This window comes from Palaemon carinicauda, chromosome 35 (assembly GCF_036898095.1).
Source record: "Palaemon carinicauda isolate YSFRI2023 chromosome 35, ASM3689809v2, whole genome shotgun sequence".
Classification (NCBI taxonomy): domain Eukaryota; kingdom Metazoa; phylum Arthropoda; class Malacostraca; order Decapoda; family Palaemonidae; genus Palaemon; species Palaemon carinicauda.
In genome coordinates this window covers 19,440,986-19,467,117 of record NC_090759.1, presented here as the reverse complement: position 1 = coordinate 19,467,117, position 26,132 = coordinate 19,440,986, and the positions used below count along the sequence as shown (strand labels likewise).

The 26,132-nt window shown below is 43.1% G+C and overlaps 1 protein-coding gene across 5 annotated transcripts in view; it reads left to right on the top strand.

The window, feature by feature from the left end:
• The window catches only part of LOC137627651 (obscurin-like), a 253,347-nt gene that overhangs the window by 105,892 nt on the left and 121,323 nt on the right, over positions 1-26,132 (top strand). For 2 of the 5 annotated variants that reach the window (XM_068358798.1, XM_068358800.1), the window contains exon 16: positions 10,464-10,674. The exons of the other annotated variants lie outside the window; for them this stretch is intronic. In XM_068358798.1, the coding sequence (XP_068214899.1) occupies positions 10,464-10,674 (211 nt within the window). The remainder of the gene's footprint in view (positions 1-10,463; positions 10,675-26,132) is intronic. 5 annotated transcript variants of the gene reach the window in all.

Genomic DNA, 26,132 nt, shown 5'->3' with positions numbered 1-26,132 from the left:
ACCTTGAAATTCTATCATGTACACCCTTCACTAAAAGTCCCAATTAGTGGACGGTTCTTCGCAGTAATCAAGCGGCAGGTTTTATAACACTGCCTGCCGCTACCACATGAAATTTTATTTCTTGTTATTGCTTCGCGCAGTGCTTGAAGAAAACTCTGGAAGACTTCCAACCAGTGTAAGCACGCAGGCTTTCAAACGACATTGTCTGAAAGAAATTCAGAGACGAGGCAACTTTTCTCGGATCATGACCTGCGGGTGTACTGTCTGGATCCGCTCTGCGTATAAAATAGGTTATTTTTGCCCTTATCTGTTTCAAGGATAACGTTGAACCAGAAGTTTCTCCCCTGAAAAGCTGACCTCCCTTAATGTCTGAAGTTCTACGAAGATAGACCTTTAAGCATTCCACTGGGCAGAGTTATGCTTCTTCCTTCAGAGGGCCGATTCTCCAGGGACCCCATCTCTTAGTGGGCAGCTCGTTCTTGGCGAGAAACGACTGGTCCGGAAAGAGGTTCAGTTCTCCGTTGTCTGTGAACTGAATGTGGCCATCATCCCTCGAGAGGGCCACTATTTCGCTAACTCTGGCTCCTGAGGCTAGTGCAAATAAGAATACTGTATCACCTTTTAAGTCCAGTCTTTCAGCGAGCAATCTTCATTGTTCAGGGTTGATGCTAAGTGAAGAACTTTATCCAAAGACCATGAAATGGGCATTGGAGGAGCTGCAGGCCGAAGTTTAGCGCAGGCTTTAGGAATCTTGTTGAAGATTTCATTAGAGAAGTCTACTTGGAAGGCGTATTGTATTGGTCTGGCTAAGGCGGATTTACATGTAGTAATCGTATTAGCTGCTAAACCTTGTTCATGCAGATGGATGAAGAAGGACAAGCAGAAATCCGTAGAAATCTCCTCAGGATTCTTCGCCTTGACAAAGGCCACCCTCTTCTTCCAGGAAGACTCATATTTTCTTCTTGTTGACTTTAACTTGTATTCTTATAAGAAGTTAATACTGTCTCTAGAAATCTCAAACCGTTTCTTGATCGCTAGGGCGAGAAAATCATGAGATGAAGGTTCTGGGTTTTCTCTGATGAAACGGAGACAGTCAATTTCTGCACTTGCTGAGTCAGAACTGGTTCCGGCAACGGGATCAGCTTCAGGCGCAGTTCCGTTATCAGAGGGAACCAAACGCTGTTGGGCCACTTGTGGGCCGCTATTGCTGCTGTCCCCCGAAAGGATCTCAGTTTGTCGAGGACTTTCAACAGAAGGTTGGTTAGAGGGAACAGTAGATCTTGGACCATCTGTTCCAATTTATGGACATTGCATCTATCGCTTCCGCTAGAGGATCCTCGTACGGGGCTACATACCGGGGTAGCTTCTTGTTGTCGCTCGTTGCGAAGAGGTCTATCTGCAGTCCTGGGACTTTGCGTAATATGAAAGAGAATGATCTTGCATCTAGAGACCATTCGGACTCTATCGGGTTGACCCTGGATAGAGCGTCCGCTGTCACATTGCGGAACCCTTGAAGGTGTGGACTGCTGACAAGTGCCATCTCTTCTTCTTGGCTAGACGAAGGATGGCCAATATCACTTGATTTATGTGAGGCGATCTCGAGCCTTGTCGATTTAGCCATCTCATTACTACTTTGCTGTCTATAACCAGACGGATGTGGATTAAGCAGCGAAGTTTCAGCTTTTTCACAGATAGAAAAACTGCCATGGCTTCCAGAAAATTGATGTGGAAGGACTTGAAGAGGGGAGACCAGGTTCCTTGGACTTTCCGATGATGAGAATGACCTCCCCACCTCTCCTTCGAGGCATCCGTATGAACGGTGACTGCTGGAGGAGGTGGTTTCAAGGGTACCTTGTTTCTTAGGTTCTTGGCCTCCGACCATGGCTTGAGTAGTGATCGCAGACGATTTGGTATTGGTCTTTGTAGATATCTTCGAGCGTTTGATGCGTATTTTCTCCAAACTCCTGATGCATCTTTTAATTGTGCTCTCAATACTGGATCTGTCACTGAGGCAAACTGGAGGGACCCGAACACTCTCTCCTGTTGCCTTCTTGATATCCTGTCGGATTGAAGGAGTCTTTTGACAGATCCTGCTATCTCATTCCTCTTCTTTGATGGAATGGAAAGGCAGTGTGACAGTAGGTCCCAGTGGACACCAAGCCACTGGAACTTTTAAGCTGGAGAAAGCCGAAACTTTTTCAAGTTGATCTTAAATCCTAAGTGTTCCAGGAACTGGATCACTTCCTTGGAATCTTGCATGCATTCTTCCTCGGATACTGCCCACACCAGCCAATCGTCCAGGTAGGCTACCACCTGGATTCCTTTCAGGCGTAGTTGATGAATGATTGCATTCGCAAGCTTTGTGAATACCCTTGGGGCTATGTTTAGGCCGAAGGGCATGGCTCTGAAAACTTACTTTCATTTCTGTAGTTTGAACCCTAGGTAGGGGGAAACTTGACGGTTGATTGGAACATGCCAGTATGCATCCGTCATGTCTATAGAGACTGTGAATGCTCGTTTGGGCAAAAGGGTCCTTATGTGCTGAAGCGTCAACATTCTGAACTTGTGGTTCACTATGAACTTGTTGAGTGGTGATAAGTCCAGAATGACTCTGAGCTTTTCCGAATCCTTCTTCAGAACACAAAATAGCCTTCCTTGAAAGCTAATGGACTTTGCCTTCCGAATAACTCTTTTGTTCAAGAGTTCCTGAACATATTTTTCCAGTACGGGGGTTGAGTGTTGGAAGAATTGAGGGAAGTTGGGTGGAGTTGAGCTCCAACTCCACCCTAGTCCTTTCTTGATTAGGCTGTGGGCCCAGGGATCGAAGGTCCAACGATCCCGGAAGTGGAGAAGTCTCCCTCCTACCGGCAGCATCTCACTTGGAGTGCTGGTTGGAGGACTTGCCTCCTTGGCCATGTCCACCTTTGTTGCCCCTACCTCTGAAAGGGCGTCTAGAGGATCCTCGAAAGGAACCTCGAGACTTCGGCTTAAAGGTAGTTGATTGCCTTTCAAATACTGGGGTGAACACGGGCGACTGGGTCGCCAGCGTTGGGGGCACCAGTTGAAAGGTGGTGGTTGGTTGTGCCACCGTCTGGGGCATCGTGGCCATGGGAAGCTGTTGCTGTTGCTTTGGCCAAGAGGGCACTCTTGGTCGTTTTGACTTGTTCTTCGGCTGGGGACCCTCATCAGCGGAAGATTTCCTTTTAGAGGACAAGCCCCATTTGGAGAGGAGATTCCTATTCTCCGAAGTGGCTTTATCTACGACCTCTTTGACCACTTCACTTGGGAAGAGATCTTTTCCCCAGATATTAGAACCTTGGTTCGTGCTTCACTGTAGCAGAAGCGAACACAAACTCCCTACAAGCCCTTCTGGCTTTAATAAAATTGTAAAAAATCCTTGGTGACTGTTGCCAAATGAGATTTGGCAAAGACCATGTACATATCTGGGGTGTGTGGGATGCTTGCCATAGTCTCTAAGCCAGTCTGCAGAGACATGGAAGCAGCGAGACATTCCTTAGTCTCCTGTTCCCTGCACAGGAGAAACTCTGACAGCTTTGGGAGATCTTCGTTGAACTACCGTCCAGCGATATCTGCCTCTAGCTTCCCAACTGTGAAGGTGTTATGGACATCCTTCCAATCCTTATCATCTGAAGGGAAGGCGAGGGAAAATGGTCTACACTCTTCAAGTGTAGGGCAAGGTTTCCCTGCCTCAACTGCCTTTAAGGCTGCCTTAAACCCTTTGTCCATAAAGGGGAAGGCACGTTCGGAGTCAGCAATAAAGGATGTGTGCTTTTTGCTGAGAGCCGGCACCTTGGAACTAGTAAAGGCCCTCTCTTTCAAGGTGGTTAAGGACAATAGTCTTCTTCTGCTCTGTTTCCTCCTTGGATGCTGGTTCCGTCCTCAGACGGACATAGCAATCCGGATAGGCCCTTTTACTAGGCCAAAATTCGATTTCCTCTACTGGAACTGTTCCCAGTTTCTCTGAGAGGAAAATCTTCCCCCCCCCCCCCCCGACATAGGCATATGCTCTGCGTACCTCCATAGGTTAACGTCAGAGAAGGCGGGGAGGTCCTTAATGTTTAACTTCGGGGCTAAACGTGACGCAACTAGCTGATGAATCTCCGTCCGGAAAGATGCTTCTTTCTCGGACTATTTCTTCTGAATGTCCTGCACCATGGACAGTAGCGAGTGTAGCGTACTTGTAATGGAATCCAACTGAGGTGCGGTGGAAGAAGTCGAAGGCGTCGGTTCAGTCGCCGCTGCAGATGATACCGAAATCGTTTCGGTTATCTCGACTCCAGTCTCAGGAGGTATCTCATCCTCCTGCTCCAGTTCATCCACTAGGAGATTGTTCTCAGTCTCCTCCGAGACAACAGACATGTTGTCCTCTAATTGGATGCTCTGAAAGGCATCCGAAACGTCAGGTTCTACCGGAATCAGAACTAAGGGGATCTCAGGTTGAGCCTGGGGAACAATTGCATCCGCAGATGCATTAGGGAAGAGACAATCCCTCATCCTCTCATTAGGAAGGTATGGGCCAGAAAGTGTACTTCTGAAAACCCCTGACCCATTTCCACAGCGTGTCCCTAGCTGCATCCCTAGACTCAGTAGACTTTTGATCATCAAAAGCCTCTTTAATCAGTTTGTCACAAACGGTACATACCTGTGGGTCCCAGTACTTGAGAGCCCCTTTGGTGACTGCGCAGCGAGCATGGGCCCTGCACATGCCATGTCCGTAGAAGCTCTTACTACGGACCCTGCAAAAGTTGTTCCCGCACACGGGATGCTCCTCCTGTAAAGAGAGAAAAGCTATTAGTATTCGGTGAAATTCTCAGATTTCAGCATACATATTTTAATTAATATTTAATTAATATTTAATTAATATTTAATTAATATTAGCTTGGATAGAGTAAGCTAGAAAGTAGGAAAGACACCTACATGTGTTTCCTGTCCAGCCCATTGCTATGACCTCCTCCAATATTGAACTATAGATTCATAATTAATTCAAGGGGAAGATAATATCCTTGGATATAAGGTGTCTTCTTAACACAATCTTCCATGTTCAATATAGGGGATTAAATTAATGGGTAATAACCATTAATTGGTAGGGAGAATCACTTCCTAAAAATGATGGTCTCACAATTGGCTGCCCATGAACCACTTGTAGGTTGGAAAACTTTTGGGCTACAGCAATGACTGGCGGCAGCATGTCGCCAGTATTGCCGTGCTTGCCGGCATCTGCCGGGCCCCCCGGCACCTGCCGGGCTCGCCGGCACATGCCGGCCTAGCCGACATATGCCGGACCTATTCTGGGCTATTTGAAACAGATACTGTCTTCAAAGTAGTGGGCGGCAGGTCGGCAGTTGCCGCTCTGCCCGCCAGCAGCCGAAGGATCTCTATTAAGTAGGACCCGGCGGCAACCGGCGGCAACTATATAAATTTTGGGTGGCCGGCTGCCGGCCGACAACTCAGTTGCCGGCAGCCGGTCATAGTATGTTCATTGTCGTTGGGTTGTCGATCAGCGACACCCACGGCAAGTGGCGGCAGAGTAACTGCCGGCCGACAGACACCCAACATTGCCGACAACAGCTACTAGCTGCCGGCGGCCGGCCCAGTATATGGAAAGGCAGAGAGAAATAGAGGATGGGGGACGGCAAAGGCTCAGCCTTGCCGGCCTACATCCCGAAAGAGGGTGCAAGTGGAAGGGGGAATTATATTCGGGCTTCCACTCAACCATATCCCATTCATATGGGGTATGGAATGCAGTCCAAGGGAGGACTGGAGAGCACACTCAAAGATATGAGGGTACCTGCCGGCAGCCGGCCCAGCCAGCAGCAGACAGGGAACCTCAGGCCAATTCTATAGATTACCCGTAGGGTCAAATGTAGAACAACGGCCAGAAGGGTGATGGTTCATCCAACACAAAAGAGACAGTGGGGAAGGGGTAAAAGTCCTATAAGTAAGGTAAAACCCTAGAGCATTACCTAACTTGAAGGATTCTGATCTCATAAAGTAACCTCAAGTAGGAGAAATTATTTCCCCAGGTTAGGTTAGTTAAGTGAGAAAGCGGCCATAGGACACAATCTCACTAGAGAACAGAATCTGGTACCAGAGATCTTAAGTAAGGAAGAAATAATTTCTTCATACTAAGATCTACTAGTACAGGACTGTCTGCCAGACCGAGGAAGGAGGAAATTGATATACAAGAACCTCCAGTATGGCCTAGGGAGGACTAGCCTCCTGAACGGCAACCTAACCTGACTTGGGAAGCCATTTCACTAAGACAGTAGGATGCCTAACACAGACTTTACTCTGATTTTCCGTTCTCAGCTCAAAACCGTGTCAGTGGTTAAGAGAAAGAGACAAAACACCCCAGTAAATTTTGCCAGAACACAGTTCGCAGCAAAGTTAACTGAGGGTAGCCTAAGCTGATCAGAGGGAAGGGGAATTGCTCTTAGATTTCGTTAGAGATAGTATCGACTTAAAAAGTATAGGAGGTGTCAGTCTCCCTTTAAAAGACAATACAAGAGCAATAAGGGACATGTAAGAAAGTATACTAAAGCCCCTAGGCTATCAAGTCTAGGAGCATAGAGAATCGTTCACCGAAACACTCTTGTATACTATCTTGGAAGAGGAAAATGTTATGCAGTAATATGTTAATTGTATAAAATATTGCCTGAGCTTCAATAAAACTTTACCAGGAAGGTTATATCATGCATGAAGTGTGTAGGTGCCTAGGCTAGGAAGCCTAGCACTCGTGAGGCTCGATCATAAATAGCCAAATCCACGACAACAATGACATAATATAAAATTCCCTAGCTAAATATCTAAATAGCTAAAGTTATTAAAGCGAAATAATGCCGGGAAATCGTTCTTGATAACTAAATGAACAAGAAGAACGTGTGCTTCCATGACGCCATCCGGCTGGCAACAGCTCTTTTTATGTTAATTACGATCTCAATCGAAGAGTAAAACTGGCAAGAGCTTACATTTACACAATCTAAAGATATTACTTAATTTTCTGGAAGCTGATGAGGCTGGTGAAGACATCATAGCGACGAAATACTTCCAAAATAGCGAGAGATAACACGGGATAACACCGGTCAGCAAAGCTACAAACGAAAGAATGGCTTGGTGGCGCCACGTGGTGGCGATTCGGCGCACTATTTACAGTACAGTAGGAGTGTCGAGAGCATCGCCTCCTTAACAACTCTCCTATATTCTTGCCACTTTTTCCCTCTCGAAGCAAAAACGCTATTGGGGGTGTAGATAGCTATGAAACGTGTCAAGAATACGTCCTCTGATATACGCGATATCCCTTTTTAAATTTTAAGGGATATTCACTCCAGGAGTTGGAATTCTCGATACCTTTGGTAAATTCTCTGGGATAAATCACTGTAGTCAAATATACCTAGGAAGCTACCAATGAAGGAACTTCCATCAGGACGACATGGCCTGAGCCCAAAAAAGGTAGAAGTTGTACAAACCAATTTTTCATTTTAAGACATGTGGTACAGCAATATGTAGAATATAGACATCCACTTTTGGTGGCATTTGTAAACTATGAAAAAGCCCTTGATAGTGTCCCCGGACAATTTTGTGGAGAGGCCTGTGATATTATGGAATTCCTCTTAAATATGCAAATTTGATTATAAGTGTTCATGTGCATAGCAAGTGCAAAGTTAATGTTAGTGGAGACCCATCAAATGAATTTCCTGTGAACAGTGGAGTACTCGAAGGGAATGTGTTGTCACTTATGTTGTTTATCCTCCTCGTGGATTTTTTAATGGATAGAACACTTGGGGATGGTGGAGAAGGATTGGACTGGATTGGTAATAGGAAATTAGCAGACCTAGAGTATGCTGATAATGCTGTCCTTAGCAGAACACTACAAGATTTGCAATGCTTGCTTATCAGAATGCATGAAATATCACATGAGTTTGGGCTGAAGATAGATAGAAGAAAAACATTGATGATGAGAACAGAATATGCAATGGACGTTGAAATATCATTGGAAGGAGGAAGAATTAATAAGGTAGAATCATTTTAATAATCAGGAACTCTAATTTCTAATACAGGGTTTTTAGAATTGGAGTTTAATGGAAGGTTGAAATAAAAAGCTAATTAGACAAAGGCTGGGTTAAGTAAAATTTAGAAATAAAATCGCCTGAGATTACTTATAAAAATCAGGATACATATCAGTTTAGTGAGATCGGTGTTAATGTATGGACATGATTCATGGTATAAAAATGAAACAATATCCATCAGATTTAGTAGATTTGAGAACAAAGCTCTCAGAAGAATATTGGTAGTTAAATGGCAGGACAGGATTAGAAATGAAACTATAAGAGAGATTACTCGAGTGCCATATGTGGATGAGATCATGGTGAGGGGTAGATGGAGATGGTTTGGGCATGCCTTTAGCGCACATGGCTGAGGACTATGAAGCGTAAAGTAGAGGATGAATGGAGAAGTATTGATTTAAAACTTCAAGACAAAGACTACTGGTGAAATCTAACTGAGGCCATTTGCGTCAATAGGCGTATCTTGCTCAGCTCTCCCATCCCTCTGGTAGGGAGGAAAGGAGTAGCCATTGTACTAACTGTGTGTCACACTATCGTACATAGTAATGACAATGTGACTAGCCGAGAGAAGGTTGTGACTCGTCACATTGTCGTTACTCTGTAGTATCGTGTGACACACGGTTAGTACACCATACCGTGGTGAGAGGGGTATGCGTGTTTGTGCATATCTAGATTTTTATGCATCATTTTGAAGGGTCTGGTACACTAGTATATTGTATGTACATTAGTGTATGTGTATAAATATTATAAACTATTTTCAAGATCTATAGTACTCGTGATAGAGTAGCTTAAAACAGGACATAATTCCCAACTACTGAATGATCTTACCTCATTTCGCTATTGATAGCGAGTCATGTAGTTGAGTATGCAAGTTGACAGCGCTGCTGTCTGGTGTTTTCCACTTTCCCAAGCTATCAATGAACCCACCAATGACTAAAACTGTAATATTTTAGAATTAAAGTCTGCAGCAATGAAATCAATAAAATTTATAGAATTAATTGGTACTGAGATATCATAGTTTGAATTTTAGTTTCATGTATAGGATTTTTGAATGGTTACACTGTTTTTTTTTTTTCACTGCAATCAATGGCGTTTTGTTCCTTTCTACAAGTAAAACACTCAGGTTGATAATTATGTTAATTTCAACTGCCAATGAACCTTAAATCCTTGCCTGATCTAGCTTTACTATTAGCTTTGTTCTAACTCTTAAATAATATTGGTGCAAATTTAAATTAACTAAAAGTCATGATCCCAACCCTCTTAAAATAGCATTAATTCTTAGATTTCAACATTGTCACTAACAGTCTATTATGAAATCTTCATGGAAATAGTAGTAGATTAAAAAAAAAATGTAGTCTGAAATGTTCTCAGCTTTTCAGCTTTTCACGGGGTCAGCTCCAAGTTTGAAGGAACAACTCCTGAATTCTTTGTCTAACAGTGACCTTAACGTCACACATAACAAAATATAACTCATATCGTGTGAGGTGAAGCAATTTAATTGGCTAATCTCCGTCTACACAGGGAATAACTTTGTGAAGATACAACACATCACAAATACGACACGCTACACGAAAAGCTGCATCTAACCTAAGATTACAATTTAGCAGATTAATTAATTCTAATTCAAGCACTCATAAATATAGTTTAAAGCATGCTATAAAAAGTTAAGGTTTCCTCACCCTTTCTGAGTGGGGTTACCTTAACATGTTGAAACTGTTTGAGTATCCTCATGATCAGCAAAGATGTACTGGACAAAAGTTTCCCAACATCAGCAAACTACAATGACTAGTCTTCTTCTTTGACACTATTAACCCTACATTAAGAGGTGGGTTGTCAGATGTGGCCTCTCTAATGTCTTCTATCAAAGGCATCCTCTTCCACCAAACCTCTTTCCTCCACATCATCCTTTACCTTATCTCGCCCTCTAAATTCTTTGCCTTCCTCTCGATCTTCTCCCCCTAACAGGATCCTCCTAAGGCCTCCTCACTCCCTCCCCACCATCCATCCTCACTCCCTCCCCACCATCCATCCTCAACACGTGCCCACCATCTCAGTCGTGACACTCATCACCTCTGTAATTTTACTACGCCTGCCATCTTTTTATTCCACCATTTTCCAATCTTTCAAGCAGTGATGTTCCCATAATCCACCTCAGCATTCTCATCTCTGTTCTCTCAAGCTTTGCGTCCACCTTTTGTCTTAGATCCCACGTCTCTGATTCATACCTTAACACTGGTCTGAGGTTTTCGTACTGCAGTGGACTAGAAACAACTGTTTTTGTTGTGTAAAAAGTCATATTGTGCAAAATTCATTGTGTGTTTATGTATTGTGTCGTTATTTTTATCAATAACCTTCCTCATAAATTCTTGGTTTAATCAGATTGGATGGTATCGCTTACAACCAAAGAAACCTCTAAGCGTTGGTTTGACCAGGAAATCCGACGATCCCAGACTGTCTGTCGTGCACGATGACAACATGAAGTGGACCCTTCAGATCACAAATGTGACTCGATATGACCATGGGAGATATCAGTGTACTGTCAATTTCAATGGAACCTCAATAAGTCAAGTTGCGCATTTGTATGTCCGTGGTAGGTACTGACTTTGAACAAGTTGAATTATTATAATTTTTTTTTTTTTGGTCGTTTATACCTTTTTATAAGGGTAATATTTTTAAGAATATCTTCCCTGCCGTCTTCTTCTTCTTCTTCTGTTTCTTCTTCTTCTTCTTCTAATATTGGCTAATATAGCATTCGTGTTGATAAAAACACTTATCAGAAACACCATAGTCCTTGAAATAATTTTGTACTACCTCTGTTTCATGTCATCACTTATGATTAAGTCTAGCGTATGTCCAGTTAAAGTAGTTGTGCAGTCGACATTACTCAATAGTCAATATGATTCTAGTAACTCACTAAATGCCAAAGCGTCAGGATTTGATGCGTCATCCATCCAAAAATTGAAGTCTCCATAGATAAGACGCGGATGGCAAGAAATTGGCTTATCTTGTAATAGAATAAATTGAGAAACAATGTATTAGGTGATAAGGTTATATGATTTACAAGATAAGTGTTTGAAAGCTATAATTTTCTTATGAAGGGGAAGCAAAGTACTTTGAAGTTGAAAAAGTAAATGAGTTTGCGTAAAAGTAGGTTTGAGAGTAGTGTGTGTTGTACCTCACTGATTGTTTGGTATATTTAACCTAAGATGAAGTGATGGGAATCGACGGTCATGATGTAAGAAATTATTCATAAATGAAATAAGGAACAGTTGAAGTTTGCAATACTAATTACCTATAGTGAAAAGAAACTGCAGGCACTAATGAGAGTTATGTCCAGTTAAAGTAGTTGTGCAGTCGACATTACTCAATAGTCAATATGATTCTAGTAACTCACTAAATGCCAAAGCGTCAGGATTTGATGCGTCATCCATCCAAAAATTGAAGTCTCCATAGATAAGACGCGGATGGCAAGAAATTGGCTTATCTTGTAATAGAATAAATTGAGAAACAATGTATTAGGTGATAAGGTTATATGATTTACAAGATAAGTGTTTGAAAGCTATAATTTTCTTATGAAGGGGAAGCAAAGTACTTTGAAGTTGAAAAAGTAAATGAGTTTGCGTAAAAGTAGGTTTGAGAGTAGTGTGTGTTGTACCTCACTGATTGTTTGGTATATTTAACCTAAGATGAAGTGATGGGAATCGACGGTCATGATGTAAGAAATTATTCATAAATGAAATAAGGAACAGTTGAAGTTTGCAATACTAATTACCTATAGTGAAAAGAAACTGCAGGCACTAATGAGAGTTTGAAAGTATTTGCAATAGAAGGAATGAAAGTGAATGAATACCAAGAATAAGACTATCGGTGTAAGTGGAAACCGTAAAGATGTGATAACTAATGTTAAAATGGATGGTGGAACGATTACTTTTATAGCCGAAGGTGAAAATCTAGAAGCATATGAAATTGATGAATATATGCATGGGATGGCTCATATTGTTTTAAGATATTTTGTTCATGTGGAAGGACTGAACGACGAGAGATTCTTGAAAACTGTATAATGCAGAAGTAGGCCTATTTGGTAGAGAGTAAGACCTAACGACATACATAGCAAATGAATGTCCTGCGTAATTAGGACGTTCAGGAGTATGTGCAAGTCAGAGGTGAGTTGTGAAGTTTATGTAGGATGTTCAGTGCGCGAGTGATAAGCTGTTTGTATCAGCATAGGAAGCAGATCAGCGGCCAGTTTTCTGAAAACCTTATTATCAGAGGACTGTTTCTGATTCGGCAGTTAAAAGTACACAAAGACACTAATAGGCAGATATTCAGTTTTATATATATATATATATATATATATATATATATATATATATATATATATATATATATATATATAAATACTGCGTTTATAATAATTTTGTCTCCAACTCTCTTTAATTCTATATTAAAATATGAAACTACAATCATTTTTTTCATATTTAATTCACCCTTCTTTGTCAATATAGAGCCAAGTGGAAAGTCCTATATGATACGTACAACTGCTAAGGCTTGTCTATATATATATATATATATATATATATATATATATATATATATATATATATATATATATATATATATATATATATATACACATAATATAGATGTCTATTTTTCACACGCATACACACATATATATATATAATATATATATATATATATATATATATATATATATATATATATATATATATATATATATATATATATATATGTATGTATGTATGTATGTATATATTTTTATCTTTTGTATAATGAATTATGCACGTAATTTAAATTATAAAGTAAATAATACGTTAGTTTTATATGCATCGAGTTCTTGATAAATATTCTAATTAAGAATTTGAAGAAGCAGAACAGAACGAGGAGTCAGTTGTAATGGCAATGAAATATATTTATTCCATAAAGACAATAAGAGAACAAATGTCTTAATGGAGTCCACTGATGGAGAATATAACAAACAAGGGTGACTATTTCCCATTTTGAAATTAGTAGCCCGCCAATGTATGGCCCAAACACAGCTTTTAGTTCCATCAGCGGACTTACTGTGGTGCACTGTAGGCAATATTTAAGTCTTTGCGCCTTCTCTTCATGCTATCCAACTACTTATAAGTTCTCATATTGCACCTCAGTTCAATTGCTATTCGGAGGGATTTGCCTTATATATAACGGATTTTGAGCGAAGCGAAAAATCTATTTTTGGGTGAGATAGCCATGACGTCCTGATGGAAGGTTCCTTCGGTAGCTTCCTTGGGTATATTCAACTACAAGGATATTCCCAGAGAATTAAACCACAGGTTATCACAGAATTCTAACTTCTGGTGCGAGTATCCTAAAGGTTTCCCTTCAATACATCTTATATCAACAGGGGACGCATGTATTAACACGCCACATAGCTATCTGCACCCCATATAGAGTTAACACTTTGATATGGAAAGGTGGAGAATAACTGGGGAGCCGTTCCACAGTTACACTCATTCGTGGCTACTTTTCGTACTCGAAACGTAAACAAACGGGCGCCATTGCTAAATGACGTCACGTCCGTCCTCATCCTGATGCCAGCTCCTTGCTAATCTCCATGATACAGCAGGACAGGGCAGGGCCTGAAAGGCTGGACTATAATAGAAGGGAGGGTCCATCAGGACGTCATGGCTATCTTACCCAAAAATAGATTTTTCGCTTCGCTCAAAATCCGTTTTTTGGGCTCAAGCCATGACTTCCTGATGGAAGACTACCAGAGATTCAATGTATCGTGGAAAATTTCCCCTTATTAGAGTAAGTACCAAGGGCTTCGAATAGAGGTATGTAATGTGACCCCGGTAAAGGTTCCGTGGGGATCCAGCTTCCTGCCCCCCTGGTAGAGAAGTCCCAACGGGTTATACCAAAATTCAAAGTGGTCATCGAAGGGCTACTCACCCTGCGGAGAGTTCGTGAAGGACTTGGAGACAAGACAGAATGGTCAATATTCGTGTAGGAATATTCTCAAGAGTAGACGAGTGATAGTTAATCACTATATTCCATTGGTGAGAGAACAATCTGGTCTCGAAGGTATGGCGAAGGTAAGTATTCAAGTAGGAATATTACACAGCATGGGTGAGTATATAATACAGACAATTTATATTATTCTTCTCATTTCAAAGGAAAGGGGTAAATGAAACTATGACATTCATGTATTTCATAGTGGTAATAGGAGCGAAGAGAGACGCACAAGTAATAAAATAGACATTTTATTTCATAAATTGCAGGTTATAGTAATAATAAATGCAATAAAGGATGTAAAGTTAATTTACAATAATAAATAATGTACATAGAAATTAGAAGACTTCAATCTTGAATCTGAAAGAAATTTCAAAATTAGAAAACAAAAGATCCAGAGGAACGTCAGTCTTTATCAAGGAAAAAACACATCATGCATTAGGCCATGTGGCACTCATGTGAAGTCTATGACATTTCACCTTGGTAAGAACAGTCTATTAGAAACGCTAAGTGTCCATGAAATCACTATGTATCACACGAGGGTCAACACAGGCACCCGTAGAGTTAAAGTCCCAAGTAACTTGCTGTTCTATGCAGAGTTAAACGGCAGGTTTCATAACACTACCTGCGCCTACCACGAAATGTTTGACTTCATGCACTTGCTTCGCGTAGTGCTTGAAGAAAACGCGCGAAGATTTCCATCCTGCGAACCTCTTGAGGCTTTCGAAATCCATACTCTGGAAGAACTTCAGAGAAGAAGCAACTTTTCTAGGATCGTGACCTGCGGGTGTACTGTCAGGATCCGCTCTGCGAATGAAGTAAGTGATTTTCGCTCTTAGTTGTTTCAGTGACAGATCGCTACCCGATGTTTCTCCTTTGAAGAGTTGACCTCCACCAAAGTCTGAAGTTCTTCGAAGATAGACCTTGAGACTCTCTAATGGACATAGAGAGACATCTTCCTTCAGGGGGCAGATTCTCCAGGGTCCCCATCTCTTGGTGGGTAATTCGTTTTTTGCGAGAAACGTCGGATCAGGGAAGAGGGTAAGTTCTCCTGTATCTGCGAACAGGATATGACCCTCGTCTCTTGATAATGCCACTATTTCGCCGACTCAGGCTCCCGAGGCGAGAGCAAAAAGGAATATAACTTTTTGAGTCAGATCCTTGAGAGGGCACGAATCGTTGTTCAAGTTAGAGGCAAAATGGAGCACCTTGTCCAGGGACCAGGAGATAGGTTTTGGCGGAGGTGCTGGGCGTAGACGAGCGCATGCCTTTGGTAGTTTATTGAAGATATCGTTGGACAGATCAATCTGGAAGGCGTACAGTAGTGGTCTAGTCAAAGCCGATTTGCAGGTAGAAATCGTGTTGGCTGCTAAGCCTTGTCCATGAAGGTGAATGAAGAAGGACATGCAGAAATCAATCGTGATTTCCGTAGAATTTTTTGCCTTGACGAACGAGACCCACTTTCTCCAGGATGATTCGTATTGCCGTCGTGTGGATTCGGTCTTGTATTCCTCGAGGAAGTCTAGACTTTTCTTTGAGATCCCAAACCTTTTCTTTGCGGCTAGGGAGAGAAAATCATGAGATGAAGGTCCCTGACTTTCAGTGATGAAGCGAAGACAGTCGACTTCTGTACTTGCTGAGAGAGAACTGGGCCCGGGAGGAGAATCAGCATGAGCTGCAGCTTTAGGACCAGGGGGTACCAATTGCTCCGGGGCCACTTGGGAGCCACTAGGGCCGCTATCCCTTTGAAGGTTCTCAGTTTGGAGAGGACTTTCAGCAGAAGGTTGGGGGGAGGGAACAGGTATATCCTGGACCATCTGTTCCAATCCAGTGACATGGCGTCCACTGCTTCTGCTTTGGGGTCCTCGTACGGGGCCACATAACGAGGAAGTTGATTGTTGTCGCTCGTTGCGAAGAGATCGATCTGAAGTTCCGGGACTTGGTGAGAGATGAAGGAGAATGATCTTGCGTCTAGAGACCATTCCGACTCTATTGGGTTTATCCGTGATAAAGCGTCCGCCATCACATAGCGGAATCCTTGTAGGTGAACTGCAGACAGGTGCCATTTCTTCTTTTCTGCCAGACGGAAGATCGGAAGAAGTACCTGATTTATCTGGGGCGATCTCGAGCCCTGACGATTGAGACATCTGACTACCACCGAGTTGTCCAGAGTCAGACGGATGTGGATCGAGGGAGGCGGAGAGAGTTTCTTCAGGGTGACAAGGACCGCCATGGCCTCGAAGATGTTGATGTGAAACGTCTTGAGTTGGGGAGACCATGTCCCTTGAACCTGTCGTTGGTGGGAGTGACCTCCCCAACCCTCCAGCGAAGCGTCCGTGTGGCTGTTGAGCGATGGAAGTGGGTGTTGAAGAGGGATGGACCTTTTCAGGGCCTTTGCTTCCGACCACGGCTTTAAGAGTAACCGAAGTCTGTTTGGGAGCCGTCTCTTGAGGTCTCTTCGAGCGATGGATGCAGAACGTCTCCAGACTCCCGCGGCATCCTTTAGCTGTGCACGAATCACTGGGTTTATCACAGAGGCGAACTGTAGAGAGCCTAGAACTTGTTCCTGCTGTCATCTTGAGATCCGTTTGGATTTCAGCAGTTTTTTGACAGACCATGCTATTTCCTTCCTTTTCTTCTGGGGGATGGAAAGGCGGTGTGACTGAAGATCCCAATGGATTCCCAACCATTGGAACTTCTGAGCTGGAGAGAGGCGGAATTTCTCAGTGTTTATCTTGAATCCCAGGTGTTCTAGGAACTGGGTGACTTTGTTGCAGGATTTTACACAATCCTCGGGCGATGTCGCCCAGACCAGCCAGTCGTCTAGGTAAGCCATCACTTGGACGCCGCGAAGGCGGAGCTGTTGAACGATGGCGTCTGCCAGCTTGGTGAAGATCCGTGGGGCCACGTTCAGCCCGAAGGGCATGGCCCGGAAGGCGTAACTTTTCCTTTGGAGTCGAAATCCTAGGTAGGAGGAAGCGTGATGGTTCATTGGAACATGCCAGTAGGCATCCGCCAGGTCTATAGAGACCGTGTAGGACCCTTGAGGCAGGAGGGTCCTTATTTGTTGAAGAGTCAGCATCTTGAACTCGTTGTTTGCAATGAACTTGTTGAGGGGGAATAAGTCTAGAATGACTCTGAGTTTGTCGGAGTCCTTCTTGGGGACGCAAAATAGTCTCCCTTGGAACCTGGTTGACTTTACCCTCCTTATCACCTTCTTGTTCAAGAGTTCTAGGACGTACTCTTCCAGGAGGGGGGTTGACTGTTGGAAGAATTGCTGGAAGGCTGGGGGTTGTTGTGTCCAGCTCCAGCCTAGTCCCTTCTTGACGATGCTGTGTGCCCAGGGATCGAAGGTCCAACGATCCTAGAATTGGCGGAGTCTTCCTCCCACCGGAAGCACTTCATTGCTTCTGGCTTCCCGAGGGTTTACTACCTCGGCCGCTAGCTCCCCTTCCTCCTCTGCCTCTGGAGGGGTGGCGAGACGCATCTCTGCCTGAACCTCTGTTTGAGCCTCTACCTTTGGGACGAAAGGTAGTGGTTTGCTGCTCAAATGCAGGGGTGAAGACCGGTGACTGAGAGACCATCGGTTGGGTGACCAGCTGAAAGGTCTGTTGTGGCTGAGCTGCCACTTGGGGAGTAGCGGAACCCGGAAACTGCTGTCTCTGTTGACGTTGCTGAGGTTTCCTCTTAGGTTGAGGGCCATCGTCCTGAGAGGATTTCCTTTTCTTCAACATGCCCCACTTATGGAGAAGGTTCCTGTTCTCCGTGGCGGCTTTGTCAGCGATCTCTTTCACTAGGGAGGAGGGAAAGAGGTATTTACCCCAGATATTGGAGGAAATCAGCCTCCGGGGTTCGTGTTTCACCGTAGCGTTCGCGAACACGAATTCACGGTAGGCTCTGCGAGCCCTAGTGAAGCTGTACAGGTCCTTCATGACAGTCGCCAAATGCGTTTTGGCTAGGACCATGTAGAAGTCTGGAATCCTAGTGTCACCGGCCATGACTTCAAGCTGTACCTGGAGGGACATTGATGCGGCAAGCCTCTCCTTCGTATCTTGTTCCCTACGAAGGAGGTGATCGTTGAGTTTCGGGAGGTCCTCATTAAACTGACGACCGGCAACGTCAGGCTCTAACTTCCCCACTGTGAATGTTGACTGGACGTCTTTCCAGTGTCTATCATCAGGGGGAGTAGTCAGGGAGAAGGGCCTGCACTCCTCCAGTACAGGGCAAGGTTTCCCTTCTTCCACTGCTTTCAGTACCGCAGTGAAGGCCTTTTCAATAAAGGGGAAGGTCGCATTGTTCGGTGCGACAAAGGTTGGGTGCTTTTTACTAAGCGCCGGCATCTTGGAATTGGTAAAGCCCCTACTCTTCACCGTGTTGGCTAGCATAGCCTGGGCCTTTGAGAGATCGAACACAATTACCTCCTTCGGTTCGGTCTCTTCTTTAGAGTCGGGTTCGGACCTGAGCCGAACGTAACGGGCCGGATAAGCCTCAAAATTCGGGAAGAACTCCACTTCTTCCAACGCGATCGAGGCGACCTTCTCACTGATGAAGATCTTGCCCGTGGTGATCGGCATGTGCTCGGCATACCTCCATGGTTAGTATCCGAGCTCGTGGGTCTCGAGAGTTTCTTATCCATGAGGGCTTCAAGCATCTTGAAGACCTCCTGAGTGCCTGATGGGAGAGGGTCCGGGGTGGCAGACGTCGAAGGAAGGGATTCCTCGGTCGGCGTGGGAGTTGGTGCGGGCGGAGGAGTGGGAGCGACCTCATGCTCCGAATCAGGGTATTCCACCTGATCTTCCTCATAGTCGGGTTCCTCGCCCATGAGGTTCCTCTCCGTTTCTTCCGAAACTTCCGACATACGTTCAGCATTGTCGGAATCTAGACGGCACTCATGCATGGACTGGGCCATGACAATATCAGGTTCCACCACTATCTGGACGGTGGGAAACTGATCACTGGGGACCACTGAGTCTTTTGATGCCTTCGGAAATAGCAAGGCCCTCAAATCTTCGGTGGCGAGATACGGTCCGGTGGCGTTCTTCTGGAAGCCACGCACCCACTTGCGTAGCTTCTCCTGAGCGTTGTCCCTTGCCTTCGCTGAAGGAGGATCGTCGAACGCTTCGACCAGACGACTCTCGCAGACTGTACAGTGCTGCGGGTCCCAGAATTTCAGGTCGCCTTTCTTGGCGGCGCAGGGGGCGTGGGTCCGACACGCCTTGTGCCCGTAGAAGTCCGGGCGTTTCACTCCGCAGAAGTTTCTTCCACACTTCATATACTCCTCCTGTAAAAGAAAGAGATCATGAGTATATGGAAGGCATAAGAATGACTTACATTACTCTAAGGTTAAATTTTAAGAAGTCAAAATTTTATCTGACATTAAATAATTCATAAATATTGTAATGTTTGAGAATAGGAGCGGGAAAGGAAGTAGATAGACACATACTTGTGAATCCCGCCCAGTCGGTTACCGTAACCTTTTCAATAGGCAATTTCATTTGTGACCAAGGGACAGAAAACGGAAATCCACGTGGATCACCATGGTGGGTAGAAGCTAAGTTTCTAGCAGAGATTGCCTGCGAGGTGTATCAGGGACTGAGACCACTCAGTTCCTTGGGGTAAAGGGGTAATGAGAGACCCCGTATAGATCTAGGTTCCAGCAACCGGCCTTGCTAAGACACACAGAGTATGCTGGAAAATTGTAATGTGCAAGAAGACAGCCCAGCCACTAATTAGGATGGTAAGACAATACCTATATATAGAAGTGGCTAAGCCATCTGGCTGCAGTGTAGGACTGTCGGCATGTTGTTGACAGGTAAGAGAAGGGGTGCATGTCCCTTGGCGTTTCCGGAGGGCGCCGGCAGGCCGGAGGCCGCTCCAGCAGGGTGTAAGGCATCAAGACAGACACATTGAGAATCTAAGCATAATACCAACTTGGCGACCGCCGGCACAGCGGCGGAACTCCGGCGGGAGGCAGCGGCTCCTGCAGCCGAAGGCTGACGGCTTGGTGATCAGTTCATAAGACAATTAAGTATATGGTAGTATACCAAGACCACTGGCAATCAATGCCGGCACGCCGGAGGCCGACCCGAAGGTCGGACAACCGAAACTAGGTAAGGGAGGGGTGGATCATCGGTTGTATGCTGACGGAAGGCGGCAGCCCCCGGCACACGGAAGGCTGACGACTTAGAGAAGGGAGGGTATCTTATGAAAGAGAGTCACCAAAGTGTAGGGCGGTATTTCCGGCAGGAGAGGCGGCAAGGGACCGGCACCAGGGTAGATGGAGAGACAGATAAGGAGGGATTGGAGGGGTAACACCACATACCCCTCCGGCATCCCTCCGGAGAGAGTGTACACATGATAGGAGTAGATACACCTAGCATCCAATGGCAGGGGGCCCGCAGCCGGCCGGGTGCCAGGGTAACCCAAGGGAGGGTTAGAGTACACTCAAGAGGGGGAACCCCCTGCTGGACAAATCGCTGCCAGTGGCTACCCCCATAGGACGCTATGAAGGGTCTGTGTACCAGAGCGGCCTGCTCAGCAGGAGAGCAAGATAGCCCTATCACTCCACCCAAGGGAGGAGTTGTAGGACTAGGGACAGATGTGTATAGGCAAGCCTATGTATAGGCTAGCCTACACCAAAGGTGGGGAGGGAGAAGAAGAGGGGTCTTCCATAGAGGAGGCTCTGTACAAGAACTTCCACCAAGGAAAGGGAGAACACTCCCTAGCCTAGGGCAGGTAACCAGAATGAGAACGGTGCAAGAGTACCGTCTCAAACTATGAAGTACAGAACTAGCCCCCCCCCCCCCCCCCTCCAAGGCCTAACCTAGATAAGGAGTGTTAATTCCCAGGCTAGGTAGGCTGAAAGACACATCGCAAGTTGCAGGGACGGATGAGAAACCTAACCATAAGCAACTGAGGAAGGGCAGAGCTGTTCCTCTTTTTCGGTCGCAACCCTAAGGGGGGATCATTCCCTTAGGGTAGACAGAGAAGGAATAAATACTCTGATTGTGGACAAGATTCCCCTATATAGAAGGGGAAGCCTGGCCACGCAGAGGGAATGCCCGTAGGCAGGGGATGTAGGGAGCATATAGGGGTTCCTACATTTAGGTTAGGTTAGAAAGGAACGCAATCAAACCGGTCCCCTATATGGTCCCTGAAGGCGAAAAACACTTACATCACAGTTAACAGTATGATAAATAATGCCACCATCTTCATAACTCAACCTAGGATCACTGGAATATATCATGTATGAACACAAGTGCTAGGTAATCTAGCCTAGGGGCTAAGCTAGCGATCTAGTATGGGGTCGAACGATGACCGGATAATAGAGCGTTAAAACACGATATATGAAGTTCCTAGCTATGAAGACTAAATAACTAACAATATCAATTAGATAAGAGGCCGGAAAAAGCTGTTCTGGGTAGCTAAATAAGGCATGCAAGAGAACAGCGACGCCATAAAATGGCGTGTCCAGTAGCAGCACAGCTCCGCCACAAAACACAAAATATTACAAAAAGTAGAAGTTACTTTACGGCCAGAGCTTATTTAAACAATACTGGGACCTGGTACTCAACTTTCCAGAAGGCGGCGAGGCTGAAGGTAAAGACATAACGGCGATGCAAGTCGATGAAAATCGCACAAGGGGAAATCCGTCTAGAGCAAGGTAGCTACAAGCAGAAGGATGGGGACGGACGTGACGTCATTTAGCAATGGCGCCCGTTTGTTTACGTTTCGAGTACCAAAAGTAGCCACGGATGAGTGTAACTGTGGAACGGCTCCCCAGTTATTCTCCACCTTTCCATATCGAAGTGTTAACTCTATATGGGGTGCAGATAGCTATGTGGCATGTTAATACATGCGTCCCCTGTTGATATGCGATGTCTTAAAGGGAAACCTTTAGGATACTCGCACCAGAAGTTAGAATTCTGTGATAACCTGTGGTTTAATTCTCTGGGAATATCCTTGTAGTTAAATATACCCAAGGAAGCTACCGAAGGAACCTTCCATCAGGACGTCATGGCTTGAGCCCAAATATACATATATATATATATATATATATATATATATATATATATATATATATATATATATATATATATATATATATATATATATATATATATATATATATATATATATATATTCATATTCTTTTTTTTTCTTTTCTTATTCCTTCTTTAATAAACAAAACGTTTGATATTATCTTTTTTTTCTCTTCGTATGGCTGCTGTAATTCCTTTATTTTTTTCTCTCGTCGCTGAGGTGTGGACAGTAGAGTATGAAATGGGCGAGGTCCTCTGTTTCTGCTCCACATTGCTTACATTCTGCACTTCCTCTTAATTCATGTCTTTTCCTTCCATTTAGTCTTAGGCTGTTGGCACTAGCTCAATGCATGATAACTGAATCTGGGTTTTTTTTCCTGTTACACTGGAGGATTAATTTTTGTTTTTATTTTTATTTATTTTTTGTTGGCCAAATCCAGAGAGAGAGAGAGAGAGAGAGAGAGAGAGAGAGAGAGAGAGAGAGAGAGAGAGAGAGAGCAAAAATTAGTTAGTGTATCGATTGTCTTTTTTGAGAAAGACTGTTGGTATAAATGAGATTGTTTGTTTATGTCTTAGCTAGGTTATGACAGTGGTGCTTGTCTTGGGTGAATGATTATTTTTGATTTGACTGAAGCAAGCGTCGATTTTGTGTCCTTTGAATGCTGGATTATTATTATTATTTTTTATCATTGTGGAAGTGATTATATATTTCAACAGCGGTAATTCCTTTTTTTCTGGATTAATAGTCGCTGACCTTGCCTGTAATCAATTGTATTAAGACTGCTTCTTGAATGCTGATAAATTGTTGATGACCTGGATTGTATTTAAGGACATGATTGGATTGCTCTGTAGATCTTGAAGATATCGATGCCGTTACGATCCAGCCCGGTTGAAGGAATTTGTATCGATTGCTGTTGATGATAATTATGATGATGATGACACCTATGACCCGAAGAGTTAAGGCCGTTGTGGCAAATTAATAGACACTAAAGTTTCTCATAGAGTGGTGTTGTGTCAAATAAGACAGTTGGCTAAGTGAATCCTTACTTAAGTGTTTTTTTTTTTTATTATGACTGTTTTCTTGTGAAAGTTAGTGAACACACGCAATATATACTGTATGTATACTGTATATATATATATATATATATATATATATATATATATATATATATATATATATATATATATATATATATATATATATATATATGTTTTGTATTTTGATGTTTGGGTTACGGTTAATTTTAAGCATTGTTAGTTTTTTTGTTGATTTAATTGAAGGGTTTTACAGTAAATATCTATTTTGTAAGTGTATGATTAGTGATAAGTGTGATTTTTTTGGTTTATATTTAGCATTTTGGTTTGTAAGGAAATATAGTTTTAAGGTTATGGTTTTTTTTTTGTCCTTTTGTCTAAGAGTCTGGTTTTAGATAACGTAAGGGGAAAATTTGTTTTGTTGAGACAATTGTCTGTTAGAGTGATCAAGGTTGTGGGGGTTGCTTTTGTGTGCATCCTGCCACAGCACATGGGAATTAAATGCCCTCCAAAGCTCCGGTGTAGGACTTTATGGCCTCAAAATCATAAATACAACACAACAAACGCACTTTCGCACTCTTACAAATACAGGGTAGTGTTCTTGGCCCATTACTTTTCATACTATACACACGACTGTTGTTTGGCCTGGAAAACAAGCTTGTAACATAATATGCAGATGATGCTACTCTCTTTGCATCAATTCCATCTCCTGAATGCATAATTGGGGTTTCTGAATCCCTCAATAGAGATCTAGCTAAAATTAGTGCATGGTTTATATCATGGGGCATGAAGTTAAATCCTAACAAAACTCAAAGTATGCTTGTAATTAGGTCAAGGACAGTGGTTCCTCAACATCCGGATCTTAGCATTGATAATGTTTCTTTAACTCTGTGTGACTCTTTTCAAATTTTAGGTGTGATTCCTGATAGTAAATTTACATTTGAAAAATACATTAGGCCTATGTCTTCTTTCCTTTAATTACACAAAAAAATTGTTTTATTGAGAATGTCTTTTAAGAATCTCGGTGATCAATCTATGCTGAAGAAATGTTTTAATTCTTTCAGTCTGCCTTGTTTCGAGTGTTGTTCTCCTGTCTGGTCTTCAGCTGCCGATTGTCATCTTAATTTGTTGGACAGGAACTTACGGTTTATTAAATTTCTTATTGCTGATTCTTGACATTAATCTCTGGCACCATCGTTCAATTAGTTCATTATGCATGTTGCATAAAATTTTTTTTTATAAGTCTGACCATCTTTTGTGTTTAGATCTTCCCGGACAGTACCATCCTGTATGTAGTACTGGGTTTGCAATTAATTCTAATAGTCAGGCGTTCTCCACCATGAAACTCAATACTACACAGTATTCTAGAAGTTTTATTTCAGCTGTGACCAAATTGTGGAATGATCTTCCTAATCGGGTAGTTGAATCAGTAGAACTTCAAAAAATTCAAACTTTTAGCAAATTTTTTATGTTGAACAGGCTGACATAGTCTTTTTATAGTTTATATAGAACAGTGATCGTACCAACTGTGGTGTATGGATCGGAGTTGTGGGGAATGAAAGTGACAGAGAGACAGAAATTGAATGTGTTTGAGATGAAGTGTCTAAGGAGTATGGCTGGTGTATCTCGAGTAGATAGGGTTAGGAACGAATTGGTGAGGGTGAGAATGGGTGTAAGAAATGAGTTAGAAGTTAGAGTGGATATGAATGTGTTGAGGTGGTTTGGCCATGTTGAGAGAATGGAAAATGGCTGTCTGCTAAAGAAAGTGATGAATGCAAGAGTTGATGGGAGAAGTGCAAGAGGAAGGCCAAGGTTTGGGTGGATGGATGGAGTGAAGAAAGCTCTGGGTGATAGGAGGATTGATGTGAGAGAGGCAAGAGAGCGTGCTAGAAATAGGAATGAATGGCGAGCAATTGTGAAGCAGTTCCGGTAGGCCCTGCAGCTTCCTCCGGTGCCATAGAGGACCGCGGAGGTAGCAGCAGTAGGCGATTCAGCGTTATGAAGCTTCGTCCGTGGTGGATAACGGAGAAGGGTGGGCTGTGGCACCCTAGCAGTACCAGCCAAACTCGGTTGAGTCCCTTGTCAGGATGGGAGGAAAGCAGAGAGGAGAGTTCCCCTTTTCTGTTTCATTTGTTTGATGTCGGCTACCCCCCAAAATTGTGGGAAGTGCCTTGGTATATGTATGTATGATATGAAATATCTGTTTTGATGTTGTTACTGCTCTTGAAATATAGTATATTAAGTGTTCATTACTTCTCTTGTAATTGGATTATTTTACCATGTTGGGGCCTTTGGATTTATAGCATCCTGCTTTTCCAAATATAGTTGTAACTTAGGTAATAATAATTATAATAATAATAATAATGATAATGATAATTATAATAATGATGATGATGATAATAATATGGCAGCTGTGAGATAAGTTTTTGTTTATTGACGAGACCAATGTTTACTTTGGATAGCATTCTGCCAGAAAGCAGATGTGAAGCATCCACTTGTATGAGGTGGAAGGCCTGCACCTTGTGCCCTAAAATTATCATTTGTATTATAATCACCGTTTTAAAACTACTATAACTCTGCTTTTTTTTTCATTAAATGTATTCTAATTGATATAAGGTAGGGCTATTTGTCCTCCCTTATTTCGCTGTATTCTTTCTCCCTTTGGAGTATGTGGCGGCTGAAGGCGTTTACCTTCCACTGCCTTCTCCGAAGCTCAACGGTGTATACTAAAGCGTTGATCGCTACGTAAGATAAACCTTTATTTCTATTGAACACGTCACTGTTCATTTACGTCATGTATATGTATGCAGTATATATATATATATATATATATATATATATATATATATATATATATATATATATATATATGGTTCTAGGACAATTGCCAGGAGGACAATAGCCAGCCGAACAATTGCCATTCGGATAATTGCCAGTTTCAGTGCCATGCGGATAA